General features: G+C 50.0%; 1 protein-coding gene across 3 annotated transcripts in view; it reads right to left on the minus strand.

Annotated features, from left to right (window-relative positions):
- Positions 1-18,730, minus strand: part of CHRDL2 (chordin like 2) — a 32,597-nt gene that overhangs the window by 4,039 nt on the left and 9,828 nt on the right. The window contains exons 2-10 of one of the 3 annotated variants that reach the window (XM_039848042.1): positions 17,494-17,606; positions 13,698-13,791; positions 11,102-11,244; positions 8,736-8,829; positions 6,967-7,022; positions 4,974-5,142; positions 3,820-4,014; positions 1,386-1,559; positions 450-504 (exon numbers count right to left, since the gene is read on the minus strand). In XM_039848042.1, the coding sequence (XP_039703976.1) occupies positions 450-504; positions 1,386-1,559; positions 3,820-4,014; positions 4,974-5,142; positions 6,967-7,022; positions 8,736-8,829; positions 11,102-11,244; positions 13,698-13,791; positions 17,494-17,606 (1,093 nt within the window). The remainder of the gene's footprint in view (positions 1-449; positions 505-1,385; positions 1,560-3,819; positions 4,015-4,973; positions 5,143-6,966; positions 7,023-8,735; positions 8,830-11,101; positions 11,245-13,697; positions 13,792-17,493; positions 17,607-18,730) is intronic. The other 2 variants (XM_039848043.1, XM_039848044.1) reach the window with 2 other exon arrangements.

Here is an 18,730-nt window from a genome sequence, read left to right on the forward strand (position 1 = left end):
AACTGATTGATGAGGTGGGATGAGAAGGATAGTGACATTGTTAGCACCTACTATAGGTCAGGGGCTGTACCTATGTTATTCCATTGAATCCTCCAGAAACCCTCCTCCCCAATTAACAGAAGAGAAAACTGAGGCCCAGAGAGGTCAAGTGATTACCCAAGGCCACACAGCTAAGAAGTGGCAGAACCAGGATTCAAACCCAGGTCTGATTGCAAAGCCCCTGCTCGCTGTTCTGACCCCTACGGCCCGTCAGAACACAATGGCTCCCTCTGCCTGGGGCAGTCCTTCAGAGCCATGAAGCCAGCGGTCCTGTTTCCCTGAGTCTTCTCTTCTCCAGGCTGAACAGCTCCGCTTTCTTCGTCCATTCCTCCTACGACAGGGGGAAGAGTAGAGCAGGGAAAGAGCCGCGTCTGACGTCACAAGATATGGGCTCTAGCTCCTCCACTTACTGGCTGTGTGGCCTTGAGCCAGGTACTTCACCTCTCTGAGCCTCAGTTTCCTCATCTGTAAAATGGGGATAATAATACCTAACTCTCAGGATCGCTGAGGATCAAATGAGATAATGAACATGAAAGCACTTTGGAAACTCTAAAGTGCTTTACACATTGGTTGTTATTATCATTGTTATCATTCTTATTATCCCCTTACTCACCCCTTCTTATTGTCCCTTCTCCCGTCCCCACCCCCAGCCGAGCCCATCAGTAGAGAAAAGCGACCTTAGAGCTAATTCACACTTAAAGGGTTAAAAAGTTTGTTTCATTCTACTCAGGGGATCTATGTGTCTCGAGAAGAGCCAGAAAACAGAACTGTCAGCAATTCCCGTATCAATGAAAATTCCTCTTGATTTTCATTTGGTGATATGAGCAGCCTGTTGAATAGGGTTTCTCACAGAATGAGAAATACATTCTGATGTCAACTTACCTTGGAGGGATAGAATCTACCATACAGAAAAGACTGACTGAGACTAGCCTTAAGGCCCTCCTACTCTGAGGATGCTTCGAGGGTCCTCTTGCCTGAAAAGACCTCGCCTCACAGAATGCTGAAATTCACCAACTGACATCTCTATTTCATCAGGGTAGGCATTACTCTGCCCTGGCTCCTTGCAAGGTGCAACAACCCCTTCCCCCCAGGAGAGGGAGCACTTCAAGGCCCTGGCATCTCAGAGTGGGTGAACTTATCAGAACTTTCAGAGAAATCAGACAGATTCACTGTCTCCCTTTATCTTGGAATTAGGGACTCTTAAACCTGGTAAGCCAGCCAGCGGCAGGTCTTCCTGGGCCAGAGGCACTTGATCGACCAAATGCCCCAAGGCTCCCAGGAGTCCTGGAGCATAGGAAAGGGGACAGATCAAAAGTATGCCCAGCTGGGAGAAGGCCAATGCTCACCTTTTACCAGCTTCCAGAGGTAGATGTCCACCTGCTCAGAGGCCTCACGCTCTAGGGCAAAGCGACGCAGGTTGTCTGGGCTTGGGGATACTGATGTGCGGATGAGGACCCGGCCCGGTGCCTTCGGACACCTGGTGGTGCTGATCTCACTGTGGCCAGGGTCTGCCTTGTCCTCTAAGAGAGACAAGGAGCTTTTGTGAATGCTCTGTCTCCTCACCCCCTGGTAGGCTCAAAAAGAGGGGCCACTGGTCTGACATCCCCCTCAGGGTCTCTATGATCCTTGGGAAACTTCTGGTGCCCCCGGGAAGAGAAGGAGGTCTCTGGGGAAGAGAGACGGGGCATCTCCCCCATTCACTTCCCATTGATTAGCATATCAGAAAACTTCTCACCCTTCAGGACCCAGCTCACCTTCCACCTTCTCCAAGCAGCCCACCTGGAACGGCTTAGCTCACCCTGTTTTCTTCCACTCATAGCTTTTAAAACCCTTCCTGTTTATGCCTCCCACTCATGCCCTTAATCCCACGCTGCCCTGCATTGCCTTGTAAATGTTTCGCTCGGGTATGTTTTCTTTTTAAAAGAGACCCACAAGGTGAAGGGCAGGAACCATGTCCTCCAAGTCTTTTGAGTTGCTCGCGCCAAGCTCTTAATGAATACACATAGAATAAAAAGTTTGAGAGGGGCAAAGGTGATCATGGCAGTAATGATAATGATGGTTGTGACGACAGAAGAGGTAGTGGTGATGGTGAAGACGATGCGGGGAGGCTTGCTGGGGTGACGATGGAGATGGTGGGGATGGTGGTGATGTTGTTTAGTGCCAAACTGGATCCAGTCCTGAAGCTATGACATGTTGGAATTCCATGGACACTCTCCAGAACTTTCCATGTATTAACATTCTCTGACTATTTTTTAAGGACTGAAGGAGTAAGTCTCTATACATACATCTCCTTCTAGACTCTTACTAGTTATGAAGTCCTTAGATATGTCCAGCTAAGAGCTGTTACAGTCTCATTATTTTTAAGGGGAAATAGACTAGCGTCTGGTGACAGAGCCCAAGACCAGGTGTGTATGTGAAGAAGCCCAGGAGTGAGCCTCAGCCAGTCTCATAGAGAGTCAAGTTGAACCCCCACTCCTCATGCGTTCCAAGCACCATCCCATCATGCTCCCTCCCTGACCCTGTCCCAATAGCATATCACTCTGATAAATAATAGTTATTCTTTATGTTTGGATTTTGACTTACAATTCATAAAGCATTTTCATCAACTCTGTATCTGAGACTGAGAAAGGTAAAGTAACTTGTCTAAGCTCAGAATAGCAAGTTAGGTAAGTAAATAAGTCAGTAAGCAAGCTACTGCAAATTCAAATTTCCTGATGTTAAATGGTGAGGTAGGTGGAGACTCAGGGTAAATGTAGCCACTCAGTCATCTCATTTGTGAAATAACTGAGCTGTGAGGATTAAATGAAACACGTGGAATCATCTGGCACTAGTAGGTTCTCAGTGCATGTTTCCTTCCTCTTTTTCTTTTCTGTTCCTCTCCTTTCAGCTTTGCCAACCCAGCCCTCAAACCAGGTGTGGTCAGGGCACGACCTCACCTTGCGCCTCCTACCCCACCTTCCAGGCTGTTGAGAACGTGCCTGCTCCTCACAACAGCTACTGTTGACCCTCACAGGCTATGCTTCTCACTCAGATACTCTGACTTTCAGCACACTTATTAATTCTAAGGTCACATGACATTGTTGAAAGAACTCAGCTGGCAAGACTGGAAGCCTGAGTTCTAGTTCCAGCTCCACTCACTACGACTTTGCTGTGTGACTTAGGAAAGTCTCTTCTCTTCTCTGGGTCTCAGTTTTCCCATTTTCGTTGAAAGGAGAGGCTTGAAGGAAGACAACAGAGGTCAAGAGTATGGTCTTTGGAGCAAGAGCAGAGTTCAAACCCCAGCTCCGTTGCTTGCATTTGTGTGACCTGGGATAAGTCTCTACACTATACCCCCTTCTAGACTTATATTCTCTCTCTGTAAATGGAGATAGATACCTGCCATATCCATTGTAGTGAGGGTTACACGAATTCATGCATACAAAATACCTACCTGGCCCATGGTAAGTGCTCGATAAACACTGGCTATTTCTCTTAAAAGTTCTGATATCCTAATATGTTATGACCTCATAGATTCCAGAACATTATTTGAGTCTATGTATGTATGAGAGCCTCGGGATCTGTCTCTACCACATTAGATGGCTCCATAAGTAATATGTTACAAGTCTGGAATTTCCCACTGCTGTGCTTCTAACATCCTGTGCACCTAAAAATCTTGCATCCCGTGGCTCTGAGTCCCTGCCCCATCCATGTCAGAAATGTTCCAAGTGCCTGTGCCCTGACAAGAGAGACTCAGGGCTCACTATAGCTAGCGTCTTCCCAGCCCCCAGCATCTCTTTGTACCTGGGCAAATCTTGCAGCACTTCCCAGCCACATTCTCGGGGTGATGGCAGGGGTACTCAGTGGGGCAGATCACCCGCTGGCAGTCTTGGCGGCCGTCCTGACAGGTGCACAGGATGCAGGGCAGGGGTCCAAAGGAGCGGAAGGCTGGGTGCCACACCTCCCCATGGGAGTACGTCTTTCCGCCATGCACACAGGCTGGGCCGAGGAGGGCAGGAAGGGAGGAGGGTCAGTGCCTTGGACTGCTGCCAGAGTCCAGTAATAGGTGAGGGCGGGGTCTTGGGGAGGCCCTGTTCCACCAGTCTGGCCCAGCCACACTGCCTACAAAGTGGTGGCCAGGGTATAAAATTGGTCTCACATCCCTGACATCCCCCGTCTCAGCTCTCAAGACTGAGATGTGCCAAGTAAAGACTTTCTGAAGATGAAGAGTCCCCTCCTGTCCTCAGAGCCCTTCTGGTGGGGCAAGGAGGGGAATGGCCTGACAGTAGAACTGACATCAAGTCCTTCACTACCTAGCTGTGTGAGCTCTGGCAGTTCCCTCCCCCTTTCTCAGCCTCAGTGTCCCATCTGCACAAGAGGTGCTGGGACAGATGCCTCTGCAGCCACCCCCACTCCACCAGTCGAGGTGCTCTACAGTGAAGCTTCTTTCCCCCACTGTGCTGCCATGGCTGCCCAAGTGGCCTCCTTCCCCACTTCATCCAGACTGTCCTCCCACAGCCCAGCTCTGCTCCCTCCTTCCTTTGTTAAAAACTTTCCCTCAGCATTTCCTTATATGATCGTAATTTATTTACATGCCTGGGGCCCCTCGAGGACAGGGACCATTCTTCATCTATCTGTTCTGTGCCCCTCGATTCCTGGAAAAGACATGGCAAATGCTCAAAAAAATATTGTTATACTGACCCTCAGTCCTGATTCCAGGACTGGTTCTGTCTCTAACTGAATACTCTGAACCTCAGTGTTCTCATCTGTCAAATGAAGGTTTAGACACAATGCTCTTTAAGGGTACCTTAGTTCTGATGTTCTGTAAGTCTATAAGCTCACGGCCAAGTTGAGACTGGAGAACTACTGAGTCAGGGGGGTGCAGGTACGGGAGGTGGGAGTAGTCGGGGCCCCCCTTTCCCACCTCGGGAGTTGGTTGGAGAGGTTCCGGTCCCCACCTTTCTTATGTTTCTCCTTCAGGACAATCTTGACTGTCGTGCTGCCTGCCCCCTTCGGTTGGAAGTGGCGAGGAATGAAGCCCAGAGGGGAGCTGAGCCCGGTGGGGGCTGGGGTGCTCAGGCCACTCTTTCTCCCACCGTCCCCTGAACATGGGTCCCGGGACTGCCTCTGCAAATGGCAGGAAGGATGGAGGTCACTGATGGGCCTCTCCCAGTGGAGGAGCAGCGAGACAGGCCGCAGTGAGCAGCCTGAGGGTAGACACCAGCATGACTCCCCAGTGAAGAGAGGGCACAGGCTAGGGACAGAAAGATGATCTGGATGAGGTCTAAGACATTTTCAGACAAGGGATTTTTGAAAACTCTCAGAGGATAGTGGTTTGGAGATGCAGCCTCCACTAAGTCCCTCTCAGGCCTGTCAGAGCCGGGTCCTTGGGGCTGGGGTGGGCAGAGGGCGCTGAGGTCTTGATCTGGGAGACATAAGTGATCAAGGACCTGGAGAACTTAATATTTAAGAAATAGAAGGTGAGAATTTAGTGAGGATGAGAGTCAGGAAATTCTTCTTTGAGAAGATTTAGGTGATGGGAGAAGGGGATAGGCCTCTGAAGATCCCACCAGACCCTCCAAATGCCCTGGGGCAGGAAAAGTAGGAGAAGGCCCCAACCAGAGACAGAGGGTCTCCAGAGCTCAGGTCTCCTTTCCTGAGCCCCTGGATCCAAGATCTCAAGACCCTGCCCCTCCAGATCAGGTCTTGGAAGGGCTGACAGTGCCAGCAAAGGGTGTGTGGTGAGGGCAGTGTAATGGGGCAGGAGCTTCATGGTTCACAGTTTGGGAACTGGCAACTTCAGGTTATGGGAGAGGAGCAAGTGACTGGCTTGGGGCAAGAGCTTCTCATCCCCTTTGCTGCCCCCCAAGTCAGTCACATTCCTTCTTCTACAGCCCCTTGCTGCCCCATAGAGTTTCAGTCAGTCCTCGGATGGCTGGACTGAGTCCACAAGAACTCCCAGAGTAGAAACTGTGTCTTGGGCCCCAGCGTAGGCCCAGGCACAAAAGAAGCTCCTAAGAATGCTTGTCAAGTGGAAGAGATGCAAGAAGGAATCGAAGAGCCCAACCCCCAAATGGTGACTTGCCCACATCATCCAGTAAGTAGCTGCTCAGGGCCTGGAACTAAGCCTGGGTGGGCTTTACTTCACATATTGCCTCCTAGGGAGAAGAATAGAAGGAGAAGAGATGCCCTGGCTCAGGTCCGGGGGCACAGAGGCCCCCACAGCTGATCGGCCTGGCTGGGAAAGGAGGATGAGTTGGCAGAGGAGAAGGGAGAGTATATTGGTTCACACTCCTGGGGACTCTCTGGGAAGGGAAGCCTAGCCTCCAGTCCCCCAGGGACCAGGTGACCCAGGTGGAGTTGTTCACTTTGTAGACAAAGCACAGATGGAGGATAGGGACTTGTTTCACTGTGTGATCCCATTCTCCCACCTCTTTCCACTCCAACCACAGAGGGCTGGGCAGTTTGGCCCATCTTAGCTCTAGACCAAGATGAGAGGAGCCAAGACAGGGGGTAGGGGGAACAGAGAGGTAGTCCCCAGACGAAGAGCTGGTACCTCAGGAGCTGGGTGGGGAAGGCTGACCCTAGTCAGAGGCCACTCTCAGGGGAACATGCTGCCCAGAGGTGGCCTGAATAAACACAGACACAGGCTCTGGATATAACAGTGTCAAAGAGTTTCCTAGGAGGGAAATCAGTAAGTTTGGGGCCTGCTCCTACCTGTGTGGTGCTTTTTCCCAGGCCCCTCCTGGCCCATTGGTCACAATGGGAGCCATAATGGGAGGCTAGAGAGAGAAGCTGGACATGGTGGGGTAAAGGAGCTGACGCAGGTGACCAATGAGAAATGAAGACAATAACTAGTATTGTCTGCTCTACAGTCATGGAGAGTTAGGCCCTGGATACCAGCCCACCTCACCTCCTCTAACCAGCTCATCAGTAAAGCTGTGCACTCACCACCCCATGGTGTGGCTGTGTGGTGTCCTCTTCAGCTGATTTCTCACTTGACCCATCTGAAAACCCAAAGGGAAGTTGGGTCAGCCTCTGCCTCCTCAGCCTTGCTGGCTGGAGCCCTGCAGGCCTCCACCTCTAGGCTCTGCCCCTCCAAGGCCTAGTACCACTTCTGCAGCCCCCCTGCTCCAGTAGGTTCCTTTCCTCCAGTGGGGACTTATCCCCACTTCTCATCATAGCCTCTCTTCACCCTTGGGTTGCTGCCTCAGTTTCCACATTAACTTCCTGGTCACCATGAGGACTAACTGGCTCGGCTGGGGCACAGCATCTAGTTAAGCATGCATCATGGATGGCCCAGAATCCCATCCCTGCAGCTTGCTTAGTTGTAGTCCCCCAGGCAGTCACTCTTGAAATCACAAGGCCTTGGTCTACACATTACGCTCCTGGGTACCACCTGCCCCCCACCGCCCAGCCCCTCTGCCCCTCCAGCTGGGACACCCTAGGACACCTCCATCTTCCACCCCATGAGGCACCAGGACACAAGGCCTGTTGGAGCCCTGGGACTTTGTAATGCCTGGAGGAGACCTCTCTCTCCCAAGCCCCTGCCTCACATACAGTTTGGCTCCCTCCAAGCATTCTTGGTTCAAAGACCAAGAACACTGGAATTATACTGCTGATTAGGAATCACTGAGGCCAACCTCTCAGTGTATTTTGGCATAGCTGAGGCCCAGAGAGGAGAAGGAATCTGCAGGAAATAGCTGGAAGAACCAGGACTAAACTGGAGTCACCTGGCTCCTGGTCCCGTGCCTTTCCACAACACCAACATCCAGGGAAGCATTCTACTGGGGTGCACTCCCCTCCCCTAGTCCTGCCTCCTCCAGGAAGCTTTCCTGGACTACCCCAGCCAGTAGGGAACAGTTCGACCATCTGCGTACTTCTGCTTAGGCTGTTTGTCTTTCACTAGCCGATGTGTTGGCCTATCTCCGTCCTATACAGAGATTCTACCTGGATTCTGTTTAACACGCATGCTCTGAGCCCAGGCCTATGCCCAGCTCTGCTATGAGGAAGACAGGAGGAGATGTGGTCCCTGCCTGTACAGAACCCTCTCCTGTGCCTCTTCGGATCCCCTCAGCTTCATCTAATCATGGGGACCTCAACTACATGTTACAGACACTGCAGCAGTGCCCTCTCCACATGGGCTCTAACCGACTTCCCTCAGGCTCAGCCTGCGAGCACCTGCCCTCATGCCCACACCTCCTGTCATGTCTCCTGCCCCCCACTTCTTATTCCATCCCATTCCTTCCTTCTGCTCCCAGGAAGACCTAGCACCCATGTGTGCACATACAAGGGGGGACCATGAGGGCATTCCCACCCTTGGGTGAACCTTTGACCAATGGAAGTTGCTGGCTCGTGGACAAATTCTTACCCTTCCTCTATTATCCCCACACTTTTCTGGGAAGCAGATGACTTAGAGCAATAGGTCACACTTGATAGCAAGCAGAGGCAGTTCCCCAATACATTCTTGTGTTGCTTCCCCTTCCTTCCCTGCTTAACTCCCCCTTACCCTCCTTCCTGCTCCCTGGAATTGCAATAAAAATGCACGTCAGCCTTTGCCACGGGCTTAGTTTTCTGGAGGAAAGAGCAGGCTAAGCTACCTCAAAGGAGTGGTCTGCTACATGCTTGGTGTCCCCCGAGGTTCCCCCAGCTCTGAGAGTCCATGGCTGGGCCCCTGGGGTGGGGTGAGTGAGCACTGCCAGATCCAGGGATAGACTCACCTTTGCAGGCCTGGCAGCAGGCGGCGGGCAGCGGGAGGGGTGCAGGGCAGCCTGGTTCTGGGCAGGTCAAGAGGCCACAGTAGATCTGGCCCTCCTAACAGACAACAAACAGGAGCTGAGAAAGGAGCACTGATGAGGCCTAGCCTTGGGGCTAGGAGAGTCCCCTGCCCTTGAGGCATATATTCCTGAGGTCTCCCCTGAGGTGGGGGAGGGAAGGAGCAGCGGAGCATCCTGGGCGAGACCCAGCCAGCTCAGAGGAGGAATCCTCTGTACCCTCCCCATTCCCACTCCAGGCCCTAAGGTAACAGTCATCCTTCAGCTTCTGACAGGCTTCACAGGCTCTCCCAGCCACGAGATGAAGTGGGATCTTCCCATCTGACAGATGGGGAGAGCCTGCAGAGGAACCTGGGCTGCCTGAAGTCAGAGACACAGCCAGGTGGAATGGACTAGAGCCTAGTCTTTAGGTTTTTCCTACTGAAATCAATGTCCTCCCTTGGCCTGGAACAGGTGGCCCAGCATAGGAAAGGGGAATAGGTGGGGAACACCTTGGGCTCATCTTGCTCTTACTGAAAACCCTAGGTCCCCAACTTTAGGACACAGCCTAGAGAGGCAAGCCTGCAGGGGAAAGGGCCTTCTGGGAATCAAGGGGCCAGATGACCTTTGCTGAGTCACTTCTCTTGTCTGGGTCTCAGTTTCCTCCTCTGGGAAATGGGGGCACTCCCACCTGGGCTGTGAAGATCAAGTGAGGGAATGACTGTGAAAACCCTTTTTAAACTGTAAGGCACACTGTACCTTGGTGGAAGTGATATTACCTCGAGTCCTTTCCCTATTCCTTTTTCAATGAGTCAAAAATAAGGATTCTGATCCTTCAGATGAGGCCAGGAGTCAAGCCAGACCCATGTAACCAGGGATGAGAAGGAAGGGGAGACCCAAGTACTCAGGGGGAAAGAACAAGGAACCATAAGAATGCTCTCACCATCCCACTACCATCATTTCTGTCTCTCCCCTCAGCCCCCTTCTAATCCAGGCCCTTTTGCCTTTACAGAAAGCAGCACGAAGCAGGGAAAGGACCATGGGGTTTGGAGTTATGTGACCCTGGATCTGAATTCTAGCTCTCCCATTTAACCAGCTATGTGACCGCAGGCAAGTTGCTTACCTGCTCTGAGCTTCAGTTTCCTCATCTGATATCCTTCTCCTAGGGTCACTGGGATGTTGTATACAAACACAAGGCATTTCCATGCACCTAGTAGGTATAATGGACTAGACCACTGCAAGAAGCTTAGACCTGGTTTCTACTTAGACCTGGTTTCAACTAAGGTTTCATGTGGATCTAAGATCGCTCTCTAGGTTGACTTGTCATCTGTAAGTTGTTTGCTCTGCAGCACTGAGATTTTAAGGTTCAGAGCGTCAAACTGATGGGATGCTCTCACCGACCAGTTGGAGAGACAGGCCTAAGAGAAGTGACTCGCTCAAGGCCACACAGAGGGAGCCTTGGCAGAGCTGGAGCTCAAACGTGGTATCTGACACCTAGTCTAGGACTTCTCCCCTCACATGACTGCTAAATCTGATGATTATTTTAGACAGAGAGGACATTGGACATCACCTGGTCAGACTCGCTACACGCAGAGGAACTGAGGCCCAGAGAAGTTTAGTGATCAGGTAGTAAGGAAACTGGGACAGCAGAAGAAACTCCTGCCAATGTACAGATAAGGAGCTAAACCCAAGGGTAAGAATAACATGCTGAAAGCCACCTATAAACCTGTAAAAAGGCCACACCTAGGACCGCCCTGAGGAGGAGGGTGAAGAGTTTCCAAATCAGGCTTTGTTTGACTTCAGTCTCTTGTGCCCTGATAGTACTGCAGAGTCAGCCCTGCCTGTCCCTAGGCCCAACTCTGACCCCAGCAAGGGGAAGTTTATGCAACTTCAAATTAAATTTCATTTGCTACAGTCTGGCCCTGTCTCTGTGCCCTAGGATGGATAACTGATCATTCGCTCATTCATTCATTCATTCACTAATTCAGTCATTCATTCAACAATCATTACAGACATCCTCTGTGTGCCAGGCCCTGGGCTGGGACCAGCAGTGGATACAGAAAATAATTGGGTATGTCCCCTCCCCTCCAGGAGTGCAGAGTCTACCGGGAAAACAGAAATGGGCAAATGTCATTGTGAGGTGACTGATGCTGTAACAGGCAGCTCAGAGAGTGCAGAAGCCCTGAGAAGGGCAGACTGTTCCAAACCCCACTTTGCTCTCACTTTGCTTTGAATAGGGAGAACAATTCCCCACCCCCACCCTGCCGTACACACCACCATGTTTTGCAGGCTCAGACCACTGGCCTGGGCTAAAGGGAAGGGAGAGGTCTTACGGTACAGCTGCAGAGGACACACTGGTTGGGCAGGCGGGAAGGGAACAACTCATGGGCACTGAAAATCTCTCCATGTTGGTACATGGTCCCGTTGTGCTGGCAGGACTTTGGGGGGGCCCGGAGCCCAGAGGGGGTATGAGGTTCTGCAGGTGGAGAGGGGCAAGAGAAAGAAGAAAGTAAGGTTTCATGTGGATCTAAGAGCTTTAATTAAGAATTAATTAAGCCTCACCATGTGACACTTGCTAAAGATTTTGCATTTCACCCCGTCGTGGCATTTAAACCAGGCTTTGGCTTCAGCATTCCCAGCCAGTCCCCATATCAGCTAACCAAGAAGATGTCTCCCTGACACCTACAACCAACTATGTCACTCCCTCCCATGGCTCCTCACAATGGCCTTTCATACCTCAGTATCTGAGCTGGTCCTGACCAGAGCAAGAAGGCAAGACCAGAAGCTTCAGCTCCACTGAGCCCCACTCGGTGGGGACCTGCGTTAGTTTACTCAGTATTCAGGGAGCATCCCTGGAGCACCTCCTAGTGCCAGGCACTGCTCCAGGTGCTGGGGACACAGTAGCAAACAGAACAGAGTCCCTCTTGGAGTGACATCCTAGTGGAATCAGCTGAGATGACCTAGGCTGTCCCTGTGCTTAGGGTAAGCTCCTGTCATTCACTGGCTGCCAGAACCCTCCTCCTCATTACCTGCCAATTATCTAGTCCTCATCCTGCTGGGTAGAGGGGTAAGTCTCTAAGCCTCCGGTCCTGAGAGAACCCACTCATTCTTTCAAGACGCCTTTACTAAACACCTTCTCTGTACTGGCACCATGCTAGGCATTGGGAATGGAGTGCCAAACAAGATCAGTCCCTCCCACCAAGAAATTCACGATCTATGCAACGACATGAATGGACCTAGAGGGTATTATCCTAAGTGAAATAAGTCAGTCAGAGAAAGATAAATACCACATGATATCACTTACATGTGGAATCTAAAGAACAAAATAAACTAAAAAAACAAAACAGAAACAGACTCATAGATACAGAGAACAAAATGGTGATTGCCAGATGGGATGGGGGTTGAGGGGCTGGGTGAAAACAGTGAATGGATTAAGAAGTACAAATTGGTAGTTACAAAATAGTCATGGGGATGTAAGTACAGCATGGGGAATATAGTCAATAATATTGTAATAACTATCTATAGTGCCAGGTGGGTATTGGACTAATTGCCGGGATCGCTTCATAAATTATATAAATGTCAAACCACTATGCCGTACACCGGAGACTAATATAAAGTAATATGGAATGTCAACTCCAACTGAAAAAAAGTCAAAATCTAATTGGTAGAGAGACATGTCATAAGCTGTGACGCCGTCACACGGTGAGGACTGAGGCACGGAGGAGGAGCTGCTTACTCAGCTATTTTCTGGGAGTGGGCTCTGGGAAGGCTTCCTGGAGGGGCTGATGGCTGAGCTGAGTTATGAAGAAAATGTAGAGCCAGGCAGGTGAAGGGGCAGGGCCAGAAAAGACAGAAGGAGAGAGGAGCATGTGAGGAAGAAGGGGCCTGGGCCAAGGCACAGTCAGCAAGGAGCCGCCAGGACTCCTGAGGTCAGCCTCAGACAGGGAGAAGGCATGATGCCCACACCCCATCCGGCACTGGGCAGGGCGAAGTTCAGAACTCCTGCTCCTTGAAGGAATCCTGATCCAGGAATCTCTGTGACCCAAGGCAGAGCCATGATCAGATGCTACTGGGGTCCCACTTGGAAAATAAGCCCCTCTATACCCACTCTGCATGCACAGGTCCCTAGCTCACCAGGAGAACCCCAATTCCAAAGCCTAGAGGCTGAGGCTATAATCTGGAGCTTCCCTTCATTGCCTTCTTGATGCTTCTAAACAATGATTCTTCTCTCAAGATCCTTCCACCTCCACCCCTCCAACTCTTCTAAGTTGTCCTGCTGGCTGCCTCTTATTGGACACTTGGTTATGCCAGTTTCTTCTCAAACCACCTCTCCACCCCTCTCTCTCTCACCTCTACTTCCAAGAATCCTAGTCTTAGAGGCTCTTAGTGTCTTAAAATCATTGAATCTTAGACATTTAGCATCAGGACACACAGAGCCCCTGAAACTCTGCACTGGGAGGAATCTCAGAGTACATGTGCTCCAGCTCCTTCAACCATTCCTAGCCCCAGGATGGAAATCCTGGGGTCTCTCTACAAGCCCTCCCAGTCCCAGCTCACTCATTTCCGCTTACACAGGCATGTCCATTCCCTATGGCTACAGCCAGCCAGAGGGAGACTGGAGCCTGAGTGTGCCATCAATAGGCCAAGCATGCCCCAATTCCTTCAGCTACTCTCCACATTTTCTCTCTCCTTCTGCCAAGCATGGCTACTTAAAAATGAGACATTTGCTGCTACTCCAGACCTCCTTGGGGATCCAGGATGTTTTTTCCCCTGAGAGCCTTTGCATCGACACCTCCGATGGCTAGAGACTGCCCTTCTCATTCCAGGGGCCTCCTTCTGCCAGAGGCCTGCATCAGGAGTGGGAGAAGAGTCAGTTGTCACAAGGGGAGAAGAGTCAGTTGTCACAGGGGGAAGAACAAGGTTACTTACCCACACACCGAGGACAGCACTGCTGTGGCTCGGTCACAGGCTGGGGACAGTGGACAGGTGGGCAGTGGAGGCGGTAACAGTTCACATGGGCACTCTGAAGAGGACACAGGGGTCAGTCCTGGTTCCAAAGAGCCATTGCCTCCCACCTGAACCTGTCCTCCCCCAAAATCCCCATCCCAACTGTGGGATGCTGCACTCATTTTAAGCCTGTGATGGGATAAAAACAATAAACTCATGTGTCCAGTCTCCCTTCTTCCCTTGTTCACTTGCGTGACTCACGCATCCATGACCCTCCCCCGCCACTGAGTGGGGCACAGTATGCATGGGTTTGTGCAGATTTTGTATCCCCTTCATGGTGTTTGAGACATACAAGTAAAAACATTGAATTATTTTGACATTGATCTTGACTCTTGACTGTGTTATTTTAATTCCAAGGCTTTGTTCTTTGATCTCTGGGCCTAAGCTTCACGGCTAAGAGAGTACTGTGACACATGAGGGCAAGTGACAGGGATGGGAACTAGAGACCTGATGTGGAGAAAACAGGGTTTCGTGATCTACTCCTTAAATCTCTGGGAGGTTTGGGTGACCCTGCACAAAATCTCTGGAGTTGGCACCAGAGACAGAGGAGCCTGAAGTTCTTACACTTTTCCAAGTACAGCAAATGAAAGAGAAGGGAACAGAGAAACACACACAGAGATGAGGAGTTGGAGAGAGAGAAGCTACCACCGCTTTTGGCAGTTTTCCCAGCTCCCCGGGCGGTTTGTCAGTCCATCCTAGGCTTCCCACACCTCACATCTCCTCTGCCATAGAGGTCAGTGCACTGTGTTGTAACGAACTATTGACCTCTGTCTCATCTTTCCACTACAAATTCCCAAGAACAAGGACCAAGCCTCATTCTATTCATCTCTGAATCATCAGCATAGGGCCTGGCTCCAAGTTAGTGCCTGCTAAAGTTTGAGTGAATGAATAACAACAAGGAGGGGAAGGATAAATGATTTCTCTCTTAGAGGAATGGAGGCAGCTTTGTTCATACTTTGAAGGTGGCAAGTTTGTTTCCAGCCTCCTTGCCCACATCAGTGCCCACAGCATTTCTCCCAGAGGTGGCCTTTTGCCCCATGGAAAACCCTGGACCAGGCCCTAGTCCCTCTGGAGTCGCTGCTTCCCAAGATGGCCAGAAATGATCATAAGGATTAATCAGTGCTACAGAGCATCATAGAGTCCACAGTACTGGGCGGAGCTCCAAGAGGGGCCTTCTAAACTGAGGCCCTCACATATGAAAATAGGGCGGAGTGAGAGGAACCGTGAGGCCTGAAGAGTTAGAATCTCTCTTGATTCTGGCCTCGAAGGAACCAAGGGATGGAGAGGATCAGTGACATACAGTAGGAAATAAGATGGAGACAGGCTAGGGGTTAGCCATAACTGCCATGCATTGAGTGGCTACTTGGTAGGGACTTTATGTAATATAGAAATGTATTATTTCACTTTATCTTCTCAATACTAGGAGTAGATACTATTATTCACACTTTCAAAATGAGAAAAGAGCCTCTGAGAGGTTAAGTTGCCTAAGACAACACAGCAGGTAAGCACTACCTCCAGGGCTGCGTACTTTCCACGATGCTAAGCTGCCTCTGGTGGACTGGGCGGGGACTCATGTATTCAGTCGATATTAACTGTATGACTACTGAGTGCCAGGGACATAGCAGGGAGTGAGACTGACAAGGTGTCTGCTCTCAGAGAGTTTACACACTAGCAGGGGGAAACAGAGCACAAAAAATAAACAAGTAGGAACTCGATCATTTTAGATGTTTAATTTATGATAATAATCAAACAAGGTAATGTGATTGATTTAACAGAGTTAGACTATTTTAGAAACAGCAGTCAGAGAAAGCCTTATAAGAAGGTAACGTTTCCATTATGAAGTGCAGGATGAGAAGGAACCATTTACGAGAAGATCCAAGGAAAGAACATTCCAGGTGGAGGAACAAGTATGTCGACACAGGTAGGAAATGAGGCTGGAGAACAAGGCAGAAGCCAGATCGTATAGAGCACAGCAGGGAATTTGAATTTTACTTTAGGTAAAAAAAAAAAAAAATCGTTTGGAGAGTTGTAAAAGCTTCTGGAATGACATGATGAGTTTTATGTTCAGAAAAAATCCTTGCTGTGCAAGAAGGGGCAGGGTGACCTGTTGGGAGGCTCAAGTAGCATCCAGGTGAGAGATGAAGGTGGCTTAGATTAGGGGGAGCAGTGATGGTGAAAGAAGTGGAGTGTTCAGGGTGTATTTGTGGGGTATCAGGTTATTGGCTATAGCCCTTTGGGCTGAGGAAACTGTATGTGTGAACTCTGGGGACAGAGAAGGGATTAGCTCCAGTAGATCACAAAACTTGGACTTTGTCAACTGGATCACATGCTATGTCTGGAATTTTTCTGTTATGGTTTCCTTCCTGTTCTTTGACTATATTTCATTAAGTTCTTTTTGAAAAGCTGATTGGTCTCAGATGTGCTAAGGAAGGGGAGGCAGTCATGAGGGTTGTGCCCCCGTTGGCATCAGAATTCTACCTGGGGCCAACACGGTGGAAGCAGTGGGGAATCAGAGGGAAAGTTCCCAGGAGGACAGAGAGCCCAGTGGTCAGAGTCAGGAGAGGCGCTGGCCCTGACCACTCTACCTCCCAGTGTCCCCTCAGAAGCTCTTCTCTGCTCCCACCCTGAGCTGAGGACTGTTGTAATAAGGGAAACTCTTACTGGCTTTCTGCACTCTTCTCTTGGCTTTGTGTAGGGAAAGAGAGGGCCCAAGGCCCTGGCTCCAATTGAAAGATAGGTACCCTCTCTCTGCAGGTACCAGCACCTAGAGAGAGCTGAGGATATCATGACAACCAGGCTGGGCCTCTGGCAGCTGAGCTAAAGCCAAGGGTATTTCAAGCCTCTCAAATCTCTTCTCTCTTGCCCACCCTCCAACCTCACACCTGGCCTAAGAATTCTGAATCATATGGGGGTCTTATTGATTTCACCTAGTTGATTGTGCAAGGCCCTGCAGGGGATGCTGGGCTGGGGGTAGAGTGGCAGGAGACAGAGGACAAAAAGACATAGTCTCTGCCCCAGTTTGTTCAGCCTTCAGCAGGACACAGAACCGGGTGTGAGGCAGCCCCCAGGAAGACCTGCTCTTGGGCTCCACCTACCTAGGAGGCGCAGTAACTGGCAAACACCGATAACTATTATACCTGGCAACAGCAGTCAGGAGAAAGGGACGGAGAAACTTACATGGGATCCCAGAAGAAGGAAATACTTGCAGGTGAGAGATTGAGTAAGCCTACTAGTGGAGGTAGCCTTAGGCCAAAGCCTTGAAGAACAACTCTTTGGACCAGTGGAATTGGGGGAATGCACACTAAGGCAGGGCGGCAAGAGAGGCCTGGGAGAAATAGTACGAGGAAAGGAAGGAATGGGAGGCCAGGTCAGAAAGGCTCTGTCGTCTGCTGCGCGGGAGGTAGGGAGGCTGGTACCAGCAGAGGTTTAAGGAAGGCTGGAATGAGAGATGGGAGACTCAAGTCCCCAGCCAGCCCAGTCACCGATCCACTGCGTGACTCATCTCTGAGAGGTGCACAGCAGTGGTAGTAGGTATTGAGTACTCGGTTGTGAAGTGGCATGGCCCAAGTCCCTCAGCTGTAGTTAGAAGAGCATAATTCTAGAAGGCCTGATTCTGGAGTGCCTCTGACCTCTAGAGTCAGGCTGTCCTCCCTTTCCCCTAGAGCGACTTCTCCCAGAGATACCTGACGTAGGTGGCAGGGTGGCTAGAGGAACGTACCTCAGAGCAAGTGCAGCGCAGGCAGTACATCAGGCCCTGTGGCTCCAAGTAGGGGTGCCAGCTCTCGCCGGGGGAGTATTTCTTCCCGTGGAAAAGGCAGAACATGTCCGGGCCTGGCAAATCAAACAGGGCTTTGTCAGTTCCAGGAGGCTCCAGCCCAAAGACCATGCCTCATCCCTCCTTTTTTCTGGTTCTACGAAGGATGTCATCTGGACCACTCAGGCAAAAGTGAATTTGCTGGACATGCTCCTCCAGTCAGGGGGCCAGAATGTCTAAATGAGTCTGAATCTCTGCTTGACCACTCACTTACTGTGCGACTTTGGGCATGTCACTGTCCTGCTCTGAATCTTAAACAGTATAAGTGCTTTATAAATTTAAATTGTGGTATAAATTTAGTTATTACAATTAGATGAATAGTCTGAGGCCCAGAGAAGACAAATTACACCTCTGAGGTCACATAGCAAGTCAGTCACCAAGCAGCGATGAAAGCCCAAGTCTTCAGATTTACAGTCCAGAGCTCCTTCTGCCCTTATAATCACACTTGCTTCCTCTTGTCTCACTTTGTTTATTTATTTACTACACCTCTGTACTCTCGACTCTCTTACCCTCTGCTGTTCCCTTATTCTCTCTCTCACCTACCTTTTGAATAAAGCCACTCACAGTAGCTTTTTTATTTTCATATTATACTATGCCCCATGATGAGAAGTGCTTGAATTGGGAAAACAAAGTGCTGCCTAATAAAAGGTTAGAAAACTGACTTTTAACCCATTTCCATTGCCTCGAGAAGACTCGCCAGTGGTGCTTGCAGCTGCAGCATTTACCCCGAGATAACTCACGGATTACAGTCCTAACTTTATCCCCAAAGTTTGCCATGAAATATCTCGCATTTAATATTTTCGCATTGCTCTAGTATATCAATAGTCTTTGGAAACAAATGACATCGTTTTATTTATTGCATTCTGTTTTTAGTAGTAGTACTTCCATTTACAAAATATAGTAATTCTTAATTGCTGAAAATGTCAAATCCTAGAAAACGTAGCATTCCAACATGGGATGTTAAATTAACACGGGCAGCGAGCTGCACTTTTTTTTCTTAAATGGGAAATGGATTAAATATCCTTAAAAACAGTCATAGGTGCTACTGTGATTGCAGTCAATTGATTATTGTGTGTGTGACTGCACATCGGTTGATTATTTTTGTAATCTGCATATGTCAATATGTAGACGAGTGCTTCTA

The sequence above is a fragment of the Pteropus medius genome, unplaced genomic scaffold (assembly GCF_902729225.1).
Source record: "Pteropus medius unplaced genomic scaffold, Ma_sr-lr_union100, whole genome shotgun sequence".
NCBI classification, from domain to species: Eukaryota; Metazoa; Chordata; class Mammalia; order Chiroptera; family Pteropodidae; genus Pteropus; species Pteropus medius.